Consider the following 17,715-nt stretch of genomic DNA (forward strand, 5'->3'; position numbering starts at 1 on the left):
GATAGAAGTGATAGAAGGCCCTGTAAAGAAGCGAACGCACAAGCGAAAAAGGATAAGGATGGAGGGGAGGTCAGGAATAAACAGACGTCACGCTAGGTGACGCTAGGGCGCGATGCGCGAGCGCGATCCCACGCGATCCGTTCCGCGGGCGCGGGCGCGGGCGAGGGCGACGGCGAGCGTTTTCAGCCGTTTCAGCCGTTCAGCGTTTAATGGTTTAGTCGGCCGTAAACCTTCGACGAGGGAGGACAGCGCGTTCGGGCCGGTCATTACTTGCGTTAAATGATCGCGCGCGACGACGATGATCCGCCCGAAGGATCGTTGTAGTTATCGTAGTACGCGCGATCGCCTTCCGTGATTGGCCGGCGACCCACCCCACGGCGCGGCGTGGCGCGGCGTGGCGCGGCGTGGCGTTTCTACGTGAGAACCGAGAACGCGACCGATCAAGTATGCGACCGCCTTTGTGATCGTCCGCTTGTACTTGGTACTACCTTCGCGTTCGAAAAATCGCGCTCCCGCTGATCGCTGAATCGTGCATCGTTATTGATCGTTGCCGCATGTGTGCGTGCGTGCGTGCGTGCGTGCGTGCGTGCGCATGTGCTCTCGCGTAAACATGGTTTTGGTTTGTTCCGCAAATTCGCAAACCGCTCCTTTTCCGGAAAGAAACAAGGTCCGTTTCGTGTGTTTCACGTTTCGTGTTTCAACAAAGTTGCGTGTAAAGTAGAGCTTATTTATGCTTCATCTCTTCAAAATATATTTCTAATTTCTAAATTATTAAATTGAAGCGTATATGTGCGCACGGTGCGCGTGTCGCGTGTGTCGCGAAAGAGCGTCGAGTCGCGTTGAAATCTGATCGTCGGTTGTTGGAAACCGAGACCGAATCTACCCTGGACTCTGGAGAAAGACGAAGACTCCGGTTAAATTGATCTCGTTTAACCGAGGCGCAAGTCAATTATTGAACCGCTCGTTAAGTCGAGATTGAAAATTCGACGGCTCGCTTTAGACAAAGCTGTGGACAGGATCGTAATTGAGATGACGAGAAAGTGAGTCCAATTAAAAATCTTCGTGCGCGCTCTGTCTCGATGCGCGATGCGTCTCCGTATTTTAAATTTTCACCTTTTTAATTCTTTCTCTTGCTAGAGACTAGACGGGTCTTGATAAAAATGATTAACGATAAGTACCGATTCCCTTCTACGTATATTCCATGTCGTACGTTTTACTTTTTTAGAGTTTCTAATTGAAATTTTCGTATGAGAGCGGAGAGAGAGATGCACGATCCCGATCCCGATCCCGGCAAGTCGCTCGATCGACGGCGATTGGCGAGCGACGTACGCGACTGAAAATTTCACGTGACGCTTACGACAGCGATTTGGAAAACGCGTTTTGGAAACGTGGAAAATGCGTTGGGTATTGTTGCCGTTGTTGACGTTGGTGCGGGCGATATGGTGCGCGCACGGCGCCTGCGAACCGATCAGGATCGAGATGTGCCGTGGCCTCGGCTACAACGTCACCGTTATGCCGAATCTAGTTGGTCACGAGATTCAAGGGGACGCCGATTTTACTCTACAAACATTCAGCCCGCTCATTCAATACGGATGCAGGTAAATGCGCTTTCTTCGCATTCGCCTAAATTCTTCTGTCGTTTGTCGCAATCGTAATAATATAGAGCGATTTTCTTCGCTTTGCGCGATACGCGACGGAACAATTTGGGCTTATCGGCCTTGCGTTATTTATGTATCGGCTGATTTCGTTCTATATTTACTTGTATATATTATAGATATATATATTTTAATAATAATAATAATTTTTGAAATAGTACGCAATAATTTGTTACAGCGCGCAATTGCACCTGTTTTTGTGTTCGGTGTACGCCCCGATGTGTACCGAGAAAGTCCCCGCACCTATCGGCCCTTGTCGAGGTCTGTGCGAGCAAGTGCGGGCTCGCTGTTTCCCGGTTCTTCAGGGATTCGGCTTTCCCTGGCCCGCCGCGTTGAACTGCTCCAAGTTTCCACCGGAGAACAATCACCGGCACATGTGCATGGAAGGACCGGGCGAGCCAGGACCGGCTAATCCTATCCAGGTATTTTAGCGACGAATTCAACCGACGATACGTACGATTGACGAAATCGTCACCTCGACTAAATATCGTCGTTCGTTCATCCAGGCGGTGAGCACCGGCAACGGACCCTGGGGCTGCTCCTGGTACGCCAAGTCTGGATTGTACATCTTCCTAAATCGCTCCGGAAGATGCGCCGCCGCTTGTGACGCCGATATCCTCTGGTCTCAGAAGGACAAGAGGCTCGCGGAAGCCTGGATGGCCGTGTTCGCGACGGTATGCCTGGTCTCCGTCGCGATCGCTATCCTGACACTTTTGAAGCCGCGCAAACGACCTATATTGACCACTACCGCAGGTAAGAATCTTGCAAACTGAACAAAAAGAAAAAGGTAACTCGCGACACGCGTTATTCTCTGCGTTAACTTTGAATTTCGAATATTCGATCTTTCGATCTCGAGAACTTGGAATATTGCCGTTTGATCGATATTTCGAATGTCGTTTTTTCACCCTATCGGATTTAAATTCTCAAAGATATATGGGCTTTTAAACAATGACAAAGATAATATGTATTCGCTTACAGAGCGGGCGATAGTCTTCTTGACGATCTGTCATGCGGCAGTCGCAATTGGCTACGTGATTCGATTGGCTGCCGGCCGGCTAAACGTCGCCTGCACTCCCGCGATTCCGTTACATCCTCGGGATCAAGCTGTCTTGGCTCAGCAGCAACAACAACGACAACAGCAACGGTATCTGACGCAAGACGGTCTAGCTAATCCGTATTGCGCCGTCGTCTTTTTACTACTCTACTATTTCGGAAACGCAGCGATCGTTTGGTAAGTTTGTTTGAAACATTTCTTTCGCGTCATTTCAAGATGATTAACGATCGTAAACTCTACGTCTGGATAACGATGTTACATCTCCCTGAAATCTTTCACAGAGTTTATCGTATTTATAATGTCAACAACGCGGAATATGTTGGTGTGTTTGGCGTTGATCCAATGTCGTTTGACGAAGAATGAATTTCAGCGTTTGCTTATCGCTATTGCTAGATTTTAATTACGCGGGTGCGAGAATCGGATGATCCTCGCGTAACGTGTTTCAAAGTTGTCGGGTGTTGCAAAGCGCCTTGTTGCACTCGCCTCGCTGCCTCGCTGCGGCGAGACCGCGTCGTCCGAGGTAGGGATAACAATCTGGCAACAGTGTTGACTCCCCTCGTGCCGCTAACGAGCCTCTGACTCCCATCTCGTCCCATCCCATCTCGTCCCGTTTATACCGAGAGGCTCGTCTTAACGCGTCTAACGGGTGGCATAAGCAAAAAAATCGTCCGTTCGCCCGTGTTTGTTCCGATAATTCAACGTTACGTCGCATCGTAAAAAATAGACTTGCACTCGAAAGTTTTAACGTGTCTTATAAAAAAAATACATGCTTTTAACGCGACATAGACGTATATACATATTTTTAGATTTAGAATATAAAATTTCACGACGCCCAAAGAGAGACGTTGCGATTTTGGAATTCTAACTACATTCGTGTTACGAAGGGAAAGCTTATTCGCGCGATTCTTGTTTTCATCAAATTTTCGATATCTGCGTACTCGATTTGAGAATCTTTAAATTTTTCGACATCTAAATTACTGCCACCTGTAGTCCTGAGATTTTTATCCATACTTATATATTTTTCGGAATCTTTCAGTTTCTTTGCGTTCATAAATGATTTCTCGGATAAACGAGGGTCACCCGGTATACGAGGTGGGTCGAGAGGAACCTTGTTGCCAGATATATGCATGGAGTCAATGGCATTCCATCTTAGAGAAAGCAAGTTGCTTGAGAAGGAGAAAGAAAGTGCGAGAAAAGCAGAACGAGAAAGAGAGAGGAGAATGGGAAGGTGAAGGAGATGGACGAAACAACGCGACGCTTCAGACCAAAAAACAAGACGATTCACAATATATGAATACAATTTGCGGTTGCGATTGTGCAAACGAGTTTTGAAAAATCGATCGTCTTGTCGTGGATTTTCAAATTTATCTATAAACATTTGTTTGCAAATTCAACTATGTAAATGTTGAAACGTCGTTTCGCGCAGTTCTCCTTGTCGATCTTTGTCAATTTTGAATCGATATAGTTTATACCTATTTTGCATTTCGTATACTTTCGAGAAGAGCGCAAAGATCCGACCCTGAACTCGAAGCCCGAATACTTTTGTGCGCCGTGGTGTAGCGAACTCTATACCGTATGGCCATAATTTACATCGAAAGAGCCGATAAACATCGCGCCCCACGGACACGAAACCACGGAGCCGCGTACCATGGACCCGTAGGGCCTTGCAGTCCTAGCCACGCATTGTCCTGTCTCGCCCCTTCCACCGCGTCCCGTTTCGCGTTATTCCTGTAAGGTGTGTCAAGTTTACGCGAAAAGCAACGAGTTTTAGACTCGAGATTTCTAGCGGATAAAAAAGAAATTACAATTTGTTCTCGAGAAATTCTCGAATTTGTGAGCTCTCTGTTTTTATTAGAACCGCGCCGAGAATTCATGGATTAATTAAAAAAACAAATTCTTGGATTTTTTTCATTTTTTATTTATATGTCTTTTCTTCACGATTGTAAGATCGATTGCTAACGAAATATTTTGTGTTAAATAATAAAACTAAAAAATCAAAATGTACACGAAAACACTGCACAAACTCACAAATTCTGAAATTCTGAAATTAAAAAATTGTCCAATTCGAAAATGCAAGAAACAATCAGAGGCAAGAGTCTGTTAGAATCTCTCGCCCCAAAGAATCGAATCGATAATCGGCGGTGCTACGCCATTGACAGAGAAGATCGTACGGCCCCACGGTGGTAGGTAATCCGGCAGTTTCGTGTTTCCGTTTCTCTCTTTTCTCTCCCTCCTTCGCGTTCCTCACCTCTGTTCGCCCTGCTCCAAGAGTTTGACGGCCGTCTCAAGAACGAGGGAAAAAGAACGAGTCGAAAGAAGGGCTCGAGGAAAGAGCTGATCCATCATCTCTCTCTCTGAACCCAGGGCCCAACCCGGGCCTTAAGCTTAAGGACCCGGATCCGAGAATTTCTCGATAATTTATCCGAGATAAGAGCTCCACCGACGACTACGCAGCCAGTGGGAACCATCGGGAAGGGGCCATCCGGCTAAGGCTAAACTGGCTGAAGCGCTAAAGGATTCCGATAACAAGCCGCCAGCGTTATCTGGTGCGTTCGTTCGTTTCGAAGGAGACGAAACAACGCTGCGCGTCCCACCTTTTTATAACATATATAAATACGATTGATATATCGCAAAGTATACTTTAGACTTAGTTGTTAGACGTTCTACAATTCGAATCGAAAGTATAAATGGAATCTTATTGTAAAATTGTATGTTGTTTATTACAGTGTTTACTGCACGGCACATAAAATTAAGTAAAATTTTGTTGCAAAATATAAATCGATTAAAGTTGATTCGACAAGTAAATTTAGAAATCAGTCGCGAGAGGTACGTGCCTCGACAGGCTTTTTCCACCTAATTCAATCTTTTTCGGGGTAAGTCGCGTACGTCGCATGTCGCATAGCGAACATTTCCACGCGAATGAACGTTCATCGACGTCAACCTTTCGCGAATCGCGAATTGATCGCGAGAGAAGACCGAGCGAGTCCGAGAAAAAAAGATGAGGACGGAGAGTAAGAAACCAAGTGGAGTGGGAACGGGAAGGGACGAGAGCGAGAGAGAAGCATCGTCGGGTATAGGGGTCCCGCGGGGTATATAATCAGCGAGATGAGATGAGAGGGCCACTAGCTACCTCTTGTTTGTTTTGTTAGTTAGCGAGTCGTTAGGTAGTCTCTCTTCTTTGCCCTTCTCCCGCGTCCGAGTCCGACGTTGCACGGAAACTGCGAGTGGTCGACCACCCAGCCGCGTAGCAGCGCGGTCACGAGGAGAGAGAGAAGAATCTCGTAATAAGGCCACGACTAATCGGCCTTATTACGCATACTTTGACGAGATCAAGCTCGTTACTTCTTATTAATCGTGCCTGCGTCGATCGACGTCGCTAGGCATCGGAAACGCCGAGCAAACTCATCCATTTTTTTCTTTAACATATATACTTATACACGTCCATCCTTTTTTTTTTGCTATAGCGATTCTCTCGCTAAACGCCTAAACTTCCATTCGATTCGGTGTTGAGCCCGTGACTCGCGAAGCGATCGCATCATCCCGCAAGGTGTTAACCGTCCCTCGATTTTGTTCTCTTTCCCTTTTTATCGACGTTCCACGAGTATAATCGCGTCGGGCGCGTCGCGTCACTCCATTCATCACCGCGCGACCGGAATTCGGTGGGTAAGTTTTTGTTTTTCCAATGGCAATGCGATAAATTTCGGGAGGGAATTAGCGAATCTGCCAAATCTCCTCGCTCGGTCGCGTTAATCCAAGCCCTTCGTTCCACAATTTCAGACTCGGTTGCCTGGGCGACGAGTCCTTCGACGAAGATATCAAATTCAACGTTCGTCCGAAACCTTTCTCGCTTCGCATTTTTCGCACGAGAGCGATAATACCTGGAAAACGGCACTGTCTGTGAAAAAATATATATATTTATTAAAAAAGATAAATCCTGATTCTCTGTTGACCGTGTTATTTCACCGTGTTACGGCAAAGGTGCAAGGGCTACCTGTTGGGAGGTGGTGATCTGTGGATCGTGTAGATGCGCGCCAAGAGACACGGCTACCGTTGTTCACTCGGTAAATACCAGCGGCGGCAAACACACTCGAGGAGGTTGACTGCCTACGCCTTCGCCTTCGGAGAGACGAGGCTTTCGGTAGCCTCGTCTCGGGACTCGGGACGCGATTCAACCTGAAAAGAATTTATTCTTTATAAATAGACACGCGATCTTTTTTTTTTTATATCGTTTTACCTCCCAGTTAATTTTTTAATATCGCGTCAGTCGTTCGTTATAATATATTGTCAAATTCTAATTGTAGAGATATTAAGCATTTTATCTCAATAGTCAATTCCAAAGGACGCGATTACGTTTGCACGTAACGCAAGTAAGACAAGTCTCGGTACTCGGTACGACCGCGACGCGTAGTAAATCGTCCGCGACGAGACTTGGAGAGCAGCGAATCGAGATCGGGCGACTCGCTGAGAACCGTTTCGGTGCCTGGAACGAACAATGGTTCAGCGGTGCGTGCCGGTCTGGTCTGGTCTGGTCTCGCGTGAGACAGAACGCGCCTTTCTTCGTCCTCGCGCTTCTCGCAGCAGCGTCGAGCAGTCGAGCACCCTGGGCTGCACCACGTGCAACGTGCAACGTGCAACCGCACGTTCTCCCCAGCAACCAGTTCGTCGAGAGAGCGGTTGCGGTGAAAAGCCGACTAATTAATCACGCGAGTCTCTCTCCCTCTCTCCCTCTCTCTTTCTTCGACAAGATCGAAAAGCAGCGCGAACAGGTCAAACGAGGCGCAAACACTTACACGGCCGCCTCGCGTCACTCCGTCTCGCTCTCATGCTCCTTCTACCGCCTGGCTGCAGTGGCTGTTCTCTCGACTCCTCTCGTTCCTTTCTTCCTTTCTTCCTTCCTTCCTCTTTTTTTATTTATTCGAGCTGCAAACTCGCAGGGCCGTACAATCGATTCGAGGAAGCTCCTGCCTCGGAACGCGATCGAAAACTCTACGTCCATCGGCAGACTTTGCCTCTCCTTGCTTACTAAATTACTAAATTACATCTTGCGCTTTTTACATCTTATAATGTACTTTTGATATTGTTATTTTCAAATTCGTAGAATCTAAGGAATCCAAGCTAACGAATCGTTTCGGCGAACAACATATCGAGTCTCTCTTTCCCTTTGTCTTCGTGCTATTCGATACGATTTGGATCGCAGGTGGGTCGTGATATGCGCCTGGTGGTGCATAATGGCCAGAAAATGGACGAGAACGAGGACGGCCGGCAACTACAAGGAGGATAGTTTCGGACCGCAGCAGGGATTCTCAACCGTCGGTGCCGTCGCGGCCTGGGGCCTTCCCGCCGCGCACACTATTGCCGTTCTGGTCACGCGGGATGTCGACGCCGACGAGTTGACCGGTAAGTCCTGTTAGATCTAGTTCTCTCTCTCTCTCCACACCTCAATGGGAATTTTACGAAATCGTGGATCACACACAGCGAAGCTGACATTTTCCTCGCGCTTATCTTACGGCCTTACGCTAACGCCGCTTTGTTTGCGCTCGTGGACATTCGACTTTCGAGCTGATCGTTGGATCGTTGGATCCTTTCGTCTACGCAGGGCTAATGGCGCGCGATATTAAAACTCGCGTTGGTGAGCCTCCAAGAAGAATGCCCGGAGCAGTTTTACGGCCACGCCTCGTTATACCGTTTGTTTTATGAGGTTGCGCCATTGGCGTAGTTGGATGTTGGATCCTCGGAATCCCTCGTCCCTTTCTAGTCTTCGACAATTTGTTTTTTTTTTCTTACCTCCACTCATCTCTCTGCCTATCTCTCTGTGCCGATCTTTATCTGTCCTTGCCTTTTTCCGACCTTCTCTCCATCCATCTCAATTCGATCGAGTGGTCCAGTTGAGGCTATTTTATGCTAATACGCGCCGTTCTCTCTCGCGTTTATGTTTCCGATAAGTTATGCTCGAGAACGACCAGTCGAGACTAGCATTTTTTAATTAAACCGGCTCGGAGCGTAGCGCTTCGATTATTCGTGTCATCGTTATATTTACTCTTGGATGTGCATGTAAATACGGATAATACAAATAAATGTACAGCACTCCGCGAATTAACTTTGGTAATAATATTGGGAAATATTTTATCTACTCTAAACTCATTTTATGATCATCAAAATTTCTCACAGTCGTCACGCGCTCGATGTCCGTCACCGTGGACGTGGACAGTAGAGAAAAAAAATGAAAAAAATTGGGTCGATCCAGGTGATTCGCGCGGATCCCGGATCGCGGAAGGAATGTCAGCGATGCGCTCCACCGTCGGGGTATCAGACCTGCCCAGATCTGCCGCATTCTCCCTCGCGAAAGAAAAATTTTCCCGGCACACGTGAGAAGCCGGACCGAAATTCTTCACGCTCGTGTTTTCGTTGTACGCGAGTTATTTTTTTCTTATTATTTAGATATCCAAATGTATATATTGCGAGAGATTAGATATCGGAGAACGTGTGCTTGGAAAAAGTTCCTCAAAGTTACTTACACGACACGCTGAATTATCCGTCCTCTCTCCTATACTCACGCAATCCAGTCAATTTGCACGCTGACTGTATTTCGAGAAGTTACAGAATCATTCGTGCGTACACATAAAGAAATGAGCTTGGGTATAGTCGAGTTCCTTTCTCTGTCTCTCTTTCAACGGGTAACATTCAATGCAAATACCTTCAAACTTGAAACTCGCCTCGCAACTTGTCACCGTCCATCGATAGGACCAAGAGCTCCTTCGAACCTTTGCATAAAAAATTTTTGTCTCAGATTCCTTCTTATTACCAGTTTCATATATATATATATATATATATATATATATATATATATATATATATCATGCGACAATTAGATAACGAAACGTTCAGTTTTGTACCGCAATTGCAATTTTAATTTCAATTTAAATTGTATGTCCTATTAGATTCCAAGCTGATGTCCTTTCCGATCCTTTTCTCCGTTTTACGATACTCCGTAGATACTTGATGTATCTATACAATAAACAGTTTATAAAATGATTCGCAGCAAGATGTTTACTTTCTGTTGCAGCAAGTTGTTTCGTCGGTCAGCAGAACGCGCATTCCCTGCTCGTGTTAGTGCTGGCGCCGCAATTCGTCTACCTATCGTTCGGCGCAACGTTCCTCTTGATTGGCTTGGCGACATTGGTGTTACCACGACGGCCGGCGGTGACGCCGACGTCGGCGTCGATGTCAACGTCGACATCGACGTCGTCGTCCTCGTCGACGGCGGCGGCGGCGGCGGCCGCGGCGGTTTTAACGGCGCTAACGGCGTCCCACGCGAATCCGCTGATGCGGCCGCAGCGCGAGATCCCCGGCAAATCGTCCCCGGCTGAGATTCACCGACGGCAAAAGCAGCTGTTGACTCGCGTCGGGATATTCGGCTGCCTTTACGCCATCCTGACAATTTGCCTCGCGAGCACGACCTTCTACGAATGGTGGGGCAGGGAGACGTGGCTTCGAGCCCCGGAACCGTCAACGGCGCCGCGCATTCCCGCTCGGCCTCTCCTACAGTTTTTCGTCTTGCGATTAGTGGTTACCCTCGGGGCCGGCGTCGTGGCCGCCGCGTGGATCTGGTGGCCGGAAGTGACGAGCGCGTGCCGAAAGCTGCCCCACTGTAAGCAACCACCGCACAAGTGCCATCCGGTGCCCGTCGTGCACTGTTACAACGCTGCCACCGCCAGCAGTCCCATGCCTCATCAGATTCATCATCTCGCTCATCTCACACCGCCGCAGCATCCTCTGTTGCACCAACACGCGACGATAGTGAATTCGCAGATGCCACACAGAAATCATAAGAAGCATCGGAAACATCGAAAGCATTATCATTCGGGTAGCGAGACGCAAGTTTGAACGACAGTCACGCAGACGCGTCGCGATGCGAATATCGCAATAGTTTGTTGTTCATTTTTTACGTATATGTACCTATAGTGCCTTACGTATCTTGGATATGACCCGCGATGATAGCCGGTCATTTCTGATCTTATCCGACCTAGGTAGTCTTAGACGTCCATCCAGAGCCAACGATAACAATCGGCATCTGAATTGTTGCGCCTGAAACGATCTCGAATGTAAACTCGGACTGCGACGTGCGAACACCGCCCATAGAAATGTAACGTATTTGCCTTGTATTTGCCTGCCAACTTTTTTACGTAATTTTTACACACAAAATCATCCATTCTAAGTTATTCAGCATCTTAATTAATGGCCATACACGTTAGTTCGATAATATAATTGTTCATTGACGCGTCTCTTTCAATTTTGTTTCATATCGTAGTTGGGACACGATACATACATTTAATAGCATTTCTCTCCAACTTGTAAATAGAATCGCGTGCCAAAGTCCCGTCGCAGGATAACATAAAATTTTAAATCGCGTCGCGCCGAACAACAAGCGAGCTTAACGTTCTCGCTTTCGTTCTTGTAGATTTATTGGAAGATTTATGTATTTCGTATCAGCGACATCAGCGTTGCCGCGATATAGCGCGTAGCGCGTCTCCCGTGCCTGTGTAACGTGTATACGCCACTGAATTTATCCGCCCAAACATTCGTGGGTACGCGAGAGAACGGTCGATGCTAAATTTAAACCTCGAAGAATCGTGGAATAGAGGCGGAGGGAAAGAAAACACGTTTGTTTTTCGATCTCCCTCCTCCTAATTCGCGCAACGCCATAATCGTGTAAACTGTAAACGCATATATGTACATACATACGTATAGGCTGCGTTCCTATATTCACCGTCAGTACTGAAAATTTCAAGTGTACGCGTCGTAAACTCGTAAACTATAGATTTTCACTACTGACGGTGAATAGCGGAACGCAACCATAGATATAGAATACCGCGTATAATAATTATAGGACGCGATCGCACTTAATTCTGTGATGTACAATTTCTAGCGGTGCGATTTTCATATGCAACTTTAACCGTTGTAAGGAAATAAATTTGACTCGTAAAATGTCAATTTTCTTTCATTATTAGCACACTCTTCTTTATTCCCTTGTAGATAATACCTAATAAATTTTAATTTTATAAAAAAATGTATATATATATATATATATATATATATACATGAGAAATAAACACATTTGATCATTTAAAACAACAAATTATTTAAACTGATCGTTAATGTAATATATAATACAGATGTTACAGAAACATTTATATGTTATAAATTATAAATACATTCATATGTGTGTATATATTTCCATTCAATCAATTATTTATAAAAATAACGAGATTCTTTGTTTAGCCATTTATCCTAGCCCCATCCTAGATCCTAGGTTATGTTGTAAGAGAGCGAGAAAGAGAATGCAGCGCACAGAAGTCAGGTGAGAAGTTGAACAATTGAGAAAAATAGTGATATTAATATCGTATGAACGAACGGATATTGATCTATATTGAAAAATATTGAAGAAGACGACGATGAAAATATTGTTGTATTCATTTCAACAGAGACAAGACGAAGACTAGTAAGATTTGATAAAAATTGAGGTTACGTATAGTTGGTTGTGATACGAAAGGACAAAACGTTACTTGAAATATAATATATTATCGAATATTATATATTGAGAAAAAGAACAACTCGAACGTTTTAATACCGCTAAATTGACGAAAGAAGCATGGATTCTGAATTCGAGGAACTTTCGCACGACACAAACATAATTGCTAGACTGAAGCAGTTCAGCGAAGCAGCCTTCAAGATCCAGGATATGGTGGAATTGGCCAGCGATCCTTCACTATTCGATAAACTTTCCAAGCCCGATAAAATTAAATACAACTTGCTGTTGTCCTATAGTCTCAATAGTTTATTCTGGATGCACTTGAGAGCCGAAGGTATGCAACAATTGTAACTTTCAAAATACAAGTTAAATAGCTAATTTACATTTACATTTGTACTTATTATTATTATTATTATTATTATTATTATGAATATGCGTAGGGATCGATCCATCAAACCACCGAATCAGATCAGAAAATGAGAGACTGAAGAGAGCGATGGTACGAGCTAAACAAATCGGCGATAAGAATACACTCGTGCCGCGGATCAACAAAGATGCTGCTAAAAGATTTGTAAGAAATAGCTTGTGGGAATTGAAGCAAAAAAAACACAAGAGCACGGAGGAGAAAATTGAAGAAGCTAAAAAATCTCCACCTTTATAAATACTCTATTATGTGTATATTTTTTATTTGTATTATATATGATCTAAAATTACTCCCTACATATATATATATATATGCGTTTCCTGCCTTTTTGCTTTACTTGAGATTGTATTTGTTGCTACAATTAATATTTTCATATGATTATTTATTAAAGAAGTAAGGTTTATATATTTTGCGACGTCTAGATTATTAAATAGATGGTAAAAAGTAAGAGAAATCTAGGAAGGATGCCTCTGCCGCTAATATGGACTATGGACGTGCCAATGCGCGATTAACACGAAAGGACTTTCTAATCTTTCTGTCGCTTCGTGCGTATTGCGTATCGTGCGTGAATTAGGGTCGTGGCACATAGAAAAACTTAAGCAGTAAGCAAATCAGCCAATCAAGAACTTAAGGCATGGCCCTAAGCGGTAGCGAATCCATACCGTTGATTTCTTACTGCTTAAGTTTTACTGCTTAAGTTTTTCTATGTGCCAAGCCCTTAAGCAGTAAGAAATCAACGGTATGGATTCGCTACCGCTTAGGGCCATGCCTTAAGTTCTTGACTGTGATTGGCTGATTTGCTTATCATTGCATATATTGCAGATATTGCGTTCACGTGGTGTCGTCACTGGCCAATCGCGGGACAGACGGACAGTCTCGAGAATTTCGAGACTCTCGAAGCTTTCGATTCGACGGTGCTTCCCGCTGCGCGAGCGACGCGAACGTCGCGAACTCCGTAGTCCGTGACTCCTGGGTGACTCGGTGCGAACTGCGAAACAGCGCGAATCGCGAATCGCGAGACGCGACATTGCGAGTGAGCAGCTGAGCACCATGGCAGCCCAGTGGATCCGCACAGCGGTAAGTAGGTGCCGCGAAATTACCCAAGGAACTGTCGTCGTCCTGCGTAATCCTGCCCGTCTCTACGTCCTCGGTCCTCCCAGCCCCGAGCAAGGTTAGAACTCCTCGAGCCGACCACGGGTCGCACCTACCGTTCTCTACCGTTCTACCATTTGCCATCTCGCCTTATCTCGCTTTCGCTCTTACGTCTTTTACGTGTCTTACGCGTACCCTCTGTGTGTGTGTGTCTCTCTCTCTCTCTCTCTCTCTCTCTCCCTCTCTTTCTGCAAATCTATCTTCGTCGCTGTTTCTCCGCGATATAGCTTAATGTTCTAATTCCGTCCAGCCCCCCGTTTTCCCCATCTTAACGGTCCTCTCCTCTGCATTGGGAAACCGGATATTCTAATCGGCATAATTTCGGTGAATCGTGGCAATTTTGTAATTGCACGCTCGTCGGGTCAACGTAAAGATCGTTCTTTCATACTCCGTTGAGTCCGTGGCACGGAGAATCGCGGAGGCTCACCGAAATCCCGTCGGAATCTTTCCGGTTATCTTTTTTAAATCGTTACGTACGTCGATATCGACAGATCTCTTCGAAAATCACCGGTGCCCGGCTCTACAGCGGCAAGGTACACAAATGCACCCTCATTCCTGGAGATGGCATCGGACCCGAAATTTCCGCTGCCGTGCAAAAGATCTTCGATGCCGCCAAGGTGAGATACATTTGTGTTTTAGCTGCCACTATTTACTTGACTTGTATACTCTAGACTTGTAGAATAATCACAACTTGTGCTAACGCCAACTTGAAGGCTTTTATTTTACTTCTACTCTTACGTATGTATGTACGAGCTACAAGTCCATCCAACGATAATTGAACGTATTGAATGTAGACTTCAGTGAATCAAGAATCATTAACAAATATCTTTTTGATTGTAGATTTCTATAACTTGAAGGAATTAATCTTCTGTCACTCTAACTGGAATATTTAGAATAATAGTTTAGTTTTATTTCAATGTTATTCATTTGTCTTTCGTTCTTCTGAAATTATATAGAATTAGAAGAGGAAATTTTTTCTATTGGTCGAAAACATCTTTCTTCACCACCAATTGGCTTATGACAATCAAAAGGCTTAAATTGCATAATATGATTACTCAATTCATAATATCTCTTTTAATGGTATACGCGTTTGATATTCTTATCTGGATGCGTTATTAGTATAAATATATACTTTTTTTTGCTTCTTCTAAACAGGCTTTTTTTATCTTTTGTAACAATTTTTTCTCAATTTATCTTAAAAAAACAAACAGGTGCCGATAGAATGGGAATCAGTTGACGTAACGCCAGTAAAGGGTCCAGATGGCAAGTTTGGTATTCCACAAGCGGCCATCGATTCAGTAAATAGGAATAAAATCGGTCTTAAGGGACCTCTAATGACTCCAATTGGGAAAGGTCACAGATCTCTCAATCTTGCGCTCAGAAAGTAAGCATCCCGGAGTTATGTGCGATCAAGCGTAATTTAAATTACGTCCGCGAGATACGCGAGTATATCGGCTGAATTTGTACAATAGCGCAGCTGTAACCGTAATATCGTGATAAGCGCGCGCACGTGCTCCTTTGCTTTTACGTTGCTTCGCTCGCGAAATAAAATATACGCGTCTTATATCGCCCTTTGTAAAAATTCGCAGGGAATTTAATTTGTACGCCAATGTACGACCATGCCTATCCTTGGAGGGGTACAAGACACTGTACGACAACGTCGACGTCGTCACTATCAGAGAAAATACGGAAGGTGAATACTCGGGTATAGAACACGAGATCGTGGAAGGCGTTGTACAATCTATTAAGTTAATCACCGAGGAAGCCTCTCGTAGGGTAGCAGAATTTGCTTTCCAATATGCCACGGACAATAATAGAAAAAAGGTACTCGCGCAAAGTCGAGATATTCGCAAACGGCGAAGCGTCTAAAATCGATTTCTTTCATAGGTTACTGCCGTACACAAAGCTAATATCATGAGGATGTCGGACGGTTTGTTCTTGAGGTGTTGTCGAGAAGCCGCACAAAAGTTTCCATCTGTCAAGTTCGAGGAGAGGTACTTGGATACAGTTTGCCTAAACATGGTACAAGATCCAAGCCAATACGACGTGCTCGTCATGCCTAACTTGTACGGTGATATTTTGTCCGATATGTGCGCTGGACTCGTCGGGGGCCTCGGTCTGACACCCAGCGGGAACATCGGTCTGAACGGAGCCTTGTTCGAATCGGTACAGAGTTATCGCGAACATATAAATAAATTTTACATTAATTTTTTTTACTTTACGTGACAAAATGGTAAATTTGATCGCGCAGGTACATGGAACGGCGCCCGATATTGCCGGCCAAGATAAGGCAAACCCCACGGCGTTATTGCTCTCCGCGGTGATGATGCTCAAATATATGGGCTTGACCGATCACGCCAAGATCATCGAGCGTGCTGCTTATGACACTATTAAGGAAGCCAAGTATCTGACTGGCGATCTAGGCGGCACTGCCAAGTGCAGCGAGTATACCAATGAAATTTGTAAGAAAGTTTCCGCGCAAACCAAATAAAAAGGCGGACATTTTGTCGGCCCAAATTTGAACTGCCAAATACTCGTAGAATTCGTGCGTCCGCACAACGAAGGGATCGCTATTTTCTACCATCTGTCGTAGCGCGTGCAGTTTCGTGCGTGCGTCTCCATTACAAACTCGCAATCGGAATTGACGAATTGCGTATCGTTAAGTATTTTTTCAGTCGTCCATGGGTGCGTTCGGGGAGACGCCAATAGCGCTATTTAGCGCTACAAGCTGTTCGCGGAGCTAGATGGTAGTGCTGGCAAACGCTATCGTAACGTCACTGATCGTAATGTTGTAGGTCGTAACTGCGCGTTACCAACGCTTTCCTTCCGCGAGATAGTGCATTGGTAGCGGTAGCGTTCGCGAGCTCTACGAACAGTGGCGGTAAATTGTTTGCATCTGTTTAGCTGGGATTTAATTTCAAAATTTTCTATCGTAAACGTTGACCTGGCTACAAATATAAAATGGATCATACATATAGAAATATAATTGCACGATGCGGAATAACAGAAAAAAGTTATACACACAGGTATATATACGATATGTATGTATCGCGTCATAATCGCTTTCAGACGATTTATTAATTCTCCAAGTACTGCTGGTATTAATACTTTTTTACGATCTCTTGCTCTATTTTACTATTTGGTTAGGCTTGGAGTTGGCGTGGTAGCGAGCTGCCCGAACGCACCCTATACGTGCGCACGTAGATTTTCTCGCTTTCTAGATATATTCTCTCGATTTAATTTGACTTGATAATTCGACTTGATTTCAATGATTTGTCAAATACGAAATTGTATTTAACTTTCTTTATAAATTCATCAAATTCATAAGAAACGCACGCGCGCCATCGTTACTATCGTCTATCGACTGCATCGACCGAACACGTTTCTGTATATAACCGATATAATACATCGTTTAAATTGTGCAGAGAAAAGGTGTTTGTAGAGATTGTAAAGATTATAGCCATGTAAATTAATTAGTAGAAATGCTGTGTCATAATTTTAAAGAAGATCGTTACGCGAGACGTATGTCTTACAGTTAGACTAAGAATAGATGAAATTATTGAAATTGCGCAGTATTAAAAATAAAAGTTTACGAAATTAACCCAACTACTTTTTATTCTACGTCGCAAATTATATTGACCTTTACACACAGAGATATCTCTACGTATATGCATATAAGCGTATTCTTAACCAATTAATACTTATCGTTACTTATCGATTTTGAAAATTCATAACTTACATATCCCGAAAAGATTCAAGTTATCGATTGTGGAGAGGGGCGTATTTATACGTTTAATAATTTTCGCGCATATATATTTTCCCTTGATTTTATTATATAGCGACGTGAATAATAATTTTCATAGGAGGCAATCACGAAGGAAAGTGATGACGATGACGATGA

The 17,715-nt window shown here is 44.5% G+C and overlaps 4 protein-coding genes across 6 annotated transcripts; 3 read left to right on the forward strand and 1 right to left on the reverse strand.

Annotated features, from left to right (window-relative positions):
* The first annotated feature begins 155 nt into the window (after positions 1 to 155).
* Positions 156 to 11,698, forward strand: LOC143901701 (frizzled-4-like). Of its 3 annotated transcripts, none has more exons than XM_077414143.1 (7): positions 156 to 1,040; positions 1,138 to 1,598; positions 1,834 to 2,077; positions 2,162 to 2,408; positions 2,634 to 2,886; positions 7,907 to 8,106; positions 9,773 to 11,698. In XM_077414143.1, exons 2-7 carry the CDS (start codon positions 1,396 to 1,398, stop codon positions 10,591 to 10,593), a joined length of 1,968 nt encoding a protein of 655 aa, XP_077270269.1. In that variant the 5' UTR covers positions 156 to 1,040; positions 1,138 to 1,395; the 3' UTR covers positions 10,594 to 11,698. The 3 variants fall into 3 exon arrangements, with proteins under 3 accessions (XP_077270269.1, XP_077270268.1, XP_077270271.1); XM_077414142.1 differs by having other exon boundaries at positions 1,226 to 1,598; XM_077414145.1 differs by having other exon boundaries at positions 156 to 667; positions 1,226 to 1,598.
* LOC143901720 (uncharacterized) lies at positions 4,775 to 10,792 on the reverse strand. Its single transcript, XM_077414175.1, has 3 exons — positions 10,666 to 10,792; positions 6,701 to 6,882; positions 4,775 to 6,604 (listed from the first exon to the last, which is right to left on the reverse strand). The coding sequence occupies exons 1-3, from the start codon at positions 10,713 to 10,715 to the stop codon at positions 6,531 to 6,533; spliced, it is 306 nt and encodes a 101-aa protein (XP_077270301.1). The 5' UTR covers positions 10,716 to 10,792; the 3' UTR covers positions 4,775 to 6,530.
* A 241-nt stretch (positions 11,699 to 11,939) lies between the features above and the next one.
* On the forward strand, positions 11,940 to 12,975 carry LOC143901717 (nuclear nucleic acid-binding protein C1D). Its single transcript, XM_077414173.1, has 3 exons — positions 11,940 to 12,067; positions 12,192 to 12,572; positions 12,679 to 12,975. Exons 2-3 carry the CDS (start codon positions 12,359 to 12,361, stop codon positions 12,897 to 12,899), a joined length of 435 nt encoding a protein of 144 aa, XP_077270299.1. The 5' UTR covers positions 11,940 to 12,067; positions 12,192 to 12,358; the 3' UTR covers positions 12,900 to 12,975.
* Positions 12,976 to 13,579: 604 nt separating this feature from the next.
* Idh3a (isocitrate dehydrogenase [NAD] subunit alpha, mitochondrial) lies at positions 13,580 to 17,415 on the forward strand. The gene is made up of 6 exons (XM_077414162.1): positions 13,580 to 13,739; positions 14,306 to 14,431; positions 15,026 to 15,198; positions 15,404 to 15,638; positions 15,702 to 15,980; positions 16,066 to 17,415. The coding sequence occupies exons 1-6, from the start codon at positions 13,713 to 13,715 to the stop codon at positions 16,303 to 16,305; spliced, it is 1,080 nt and encodes a 359-aa protein (XP_077270288.1). The 5' UTR covers positions 13,580 to 13,712; the 3' UTR covers positions 16,306 to 17,415.
* The last annotated feature ends 300 nt before the right edge of the window (positions 17,416 to 17,715 follow it).

This window comes from Temnothorax americanus, unplaced genomic scaffold (assembly GCF_048541705.1).
Source record: "Temnothorax americanus isolate GAGA-0224 unplaced genomic scaffold, ASM4854170v1 Scaffold36, whole genome shotgun sequence".
Classification (NCBI taxonomy): domain Eukaryota; kingdom Metazoa; phylum Arthropoda; class Insecta; order Hymenoptera; family Formicidae; genus Temnothorax; species Temnothorax americanus.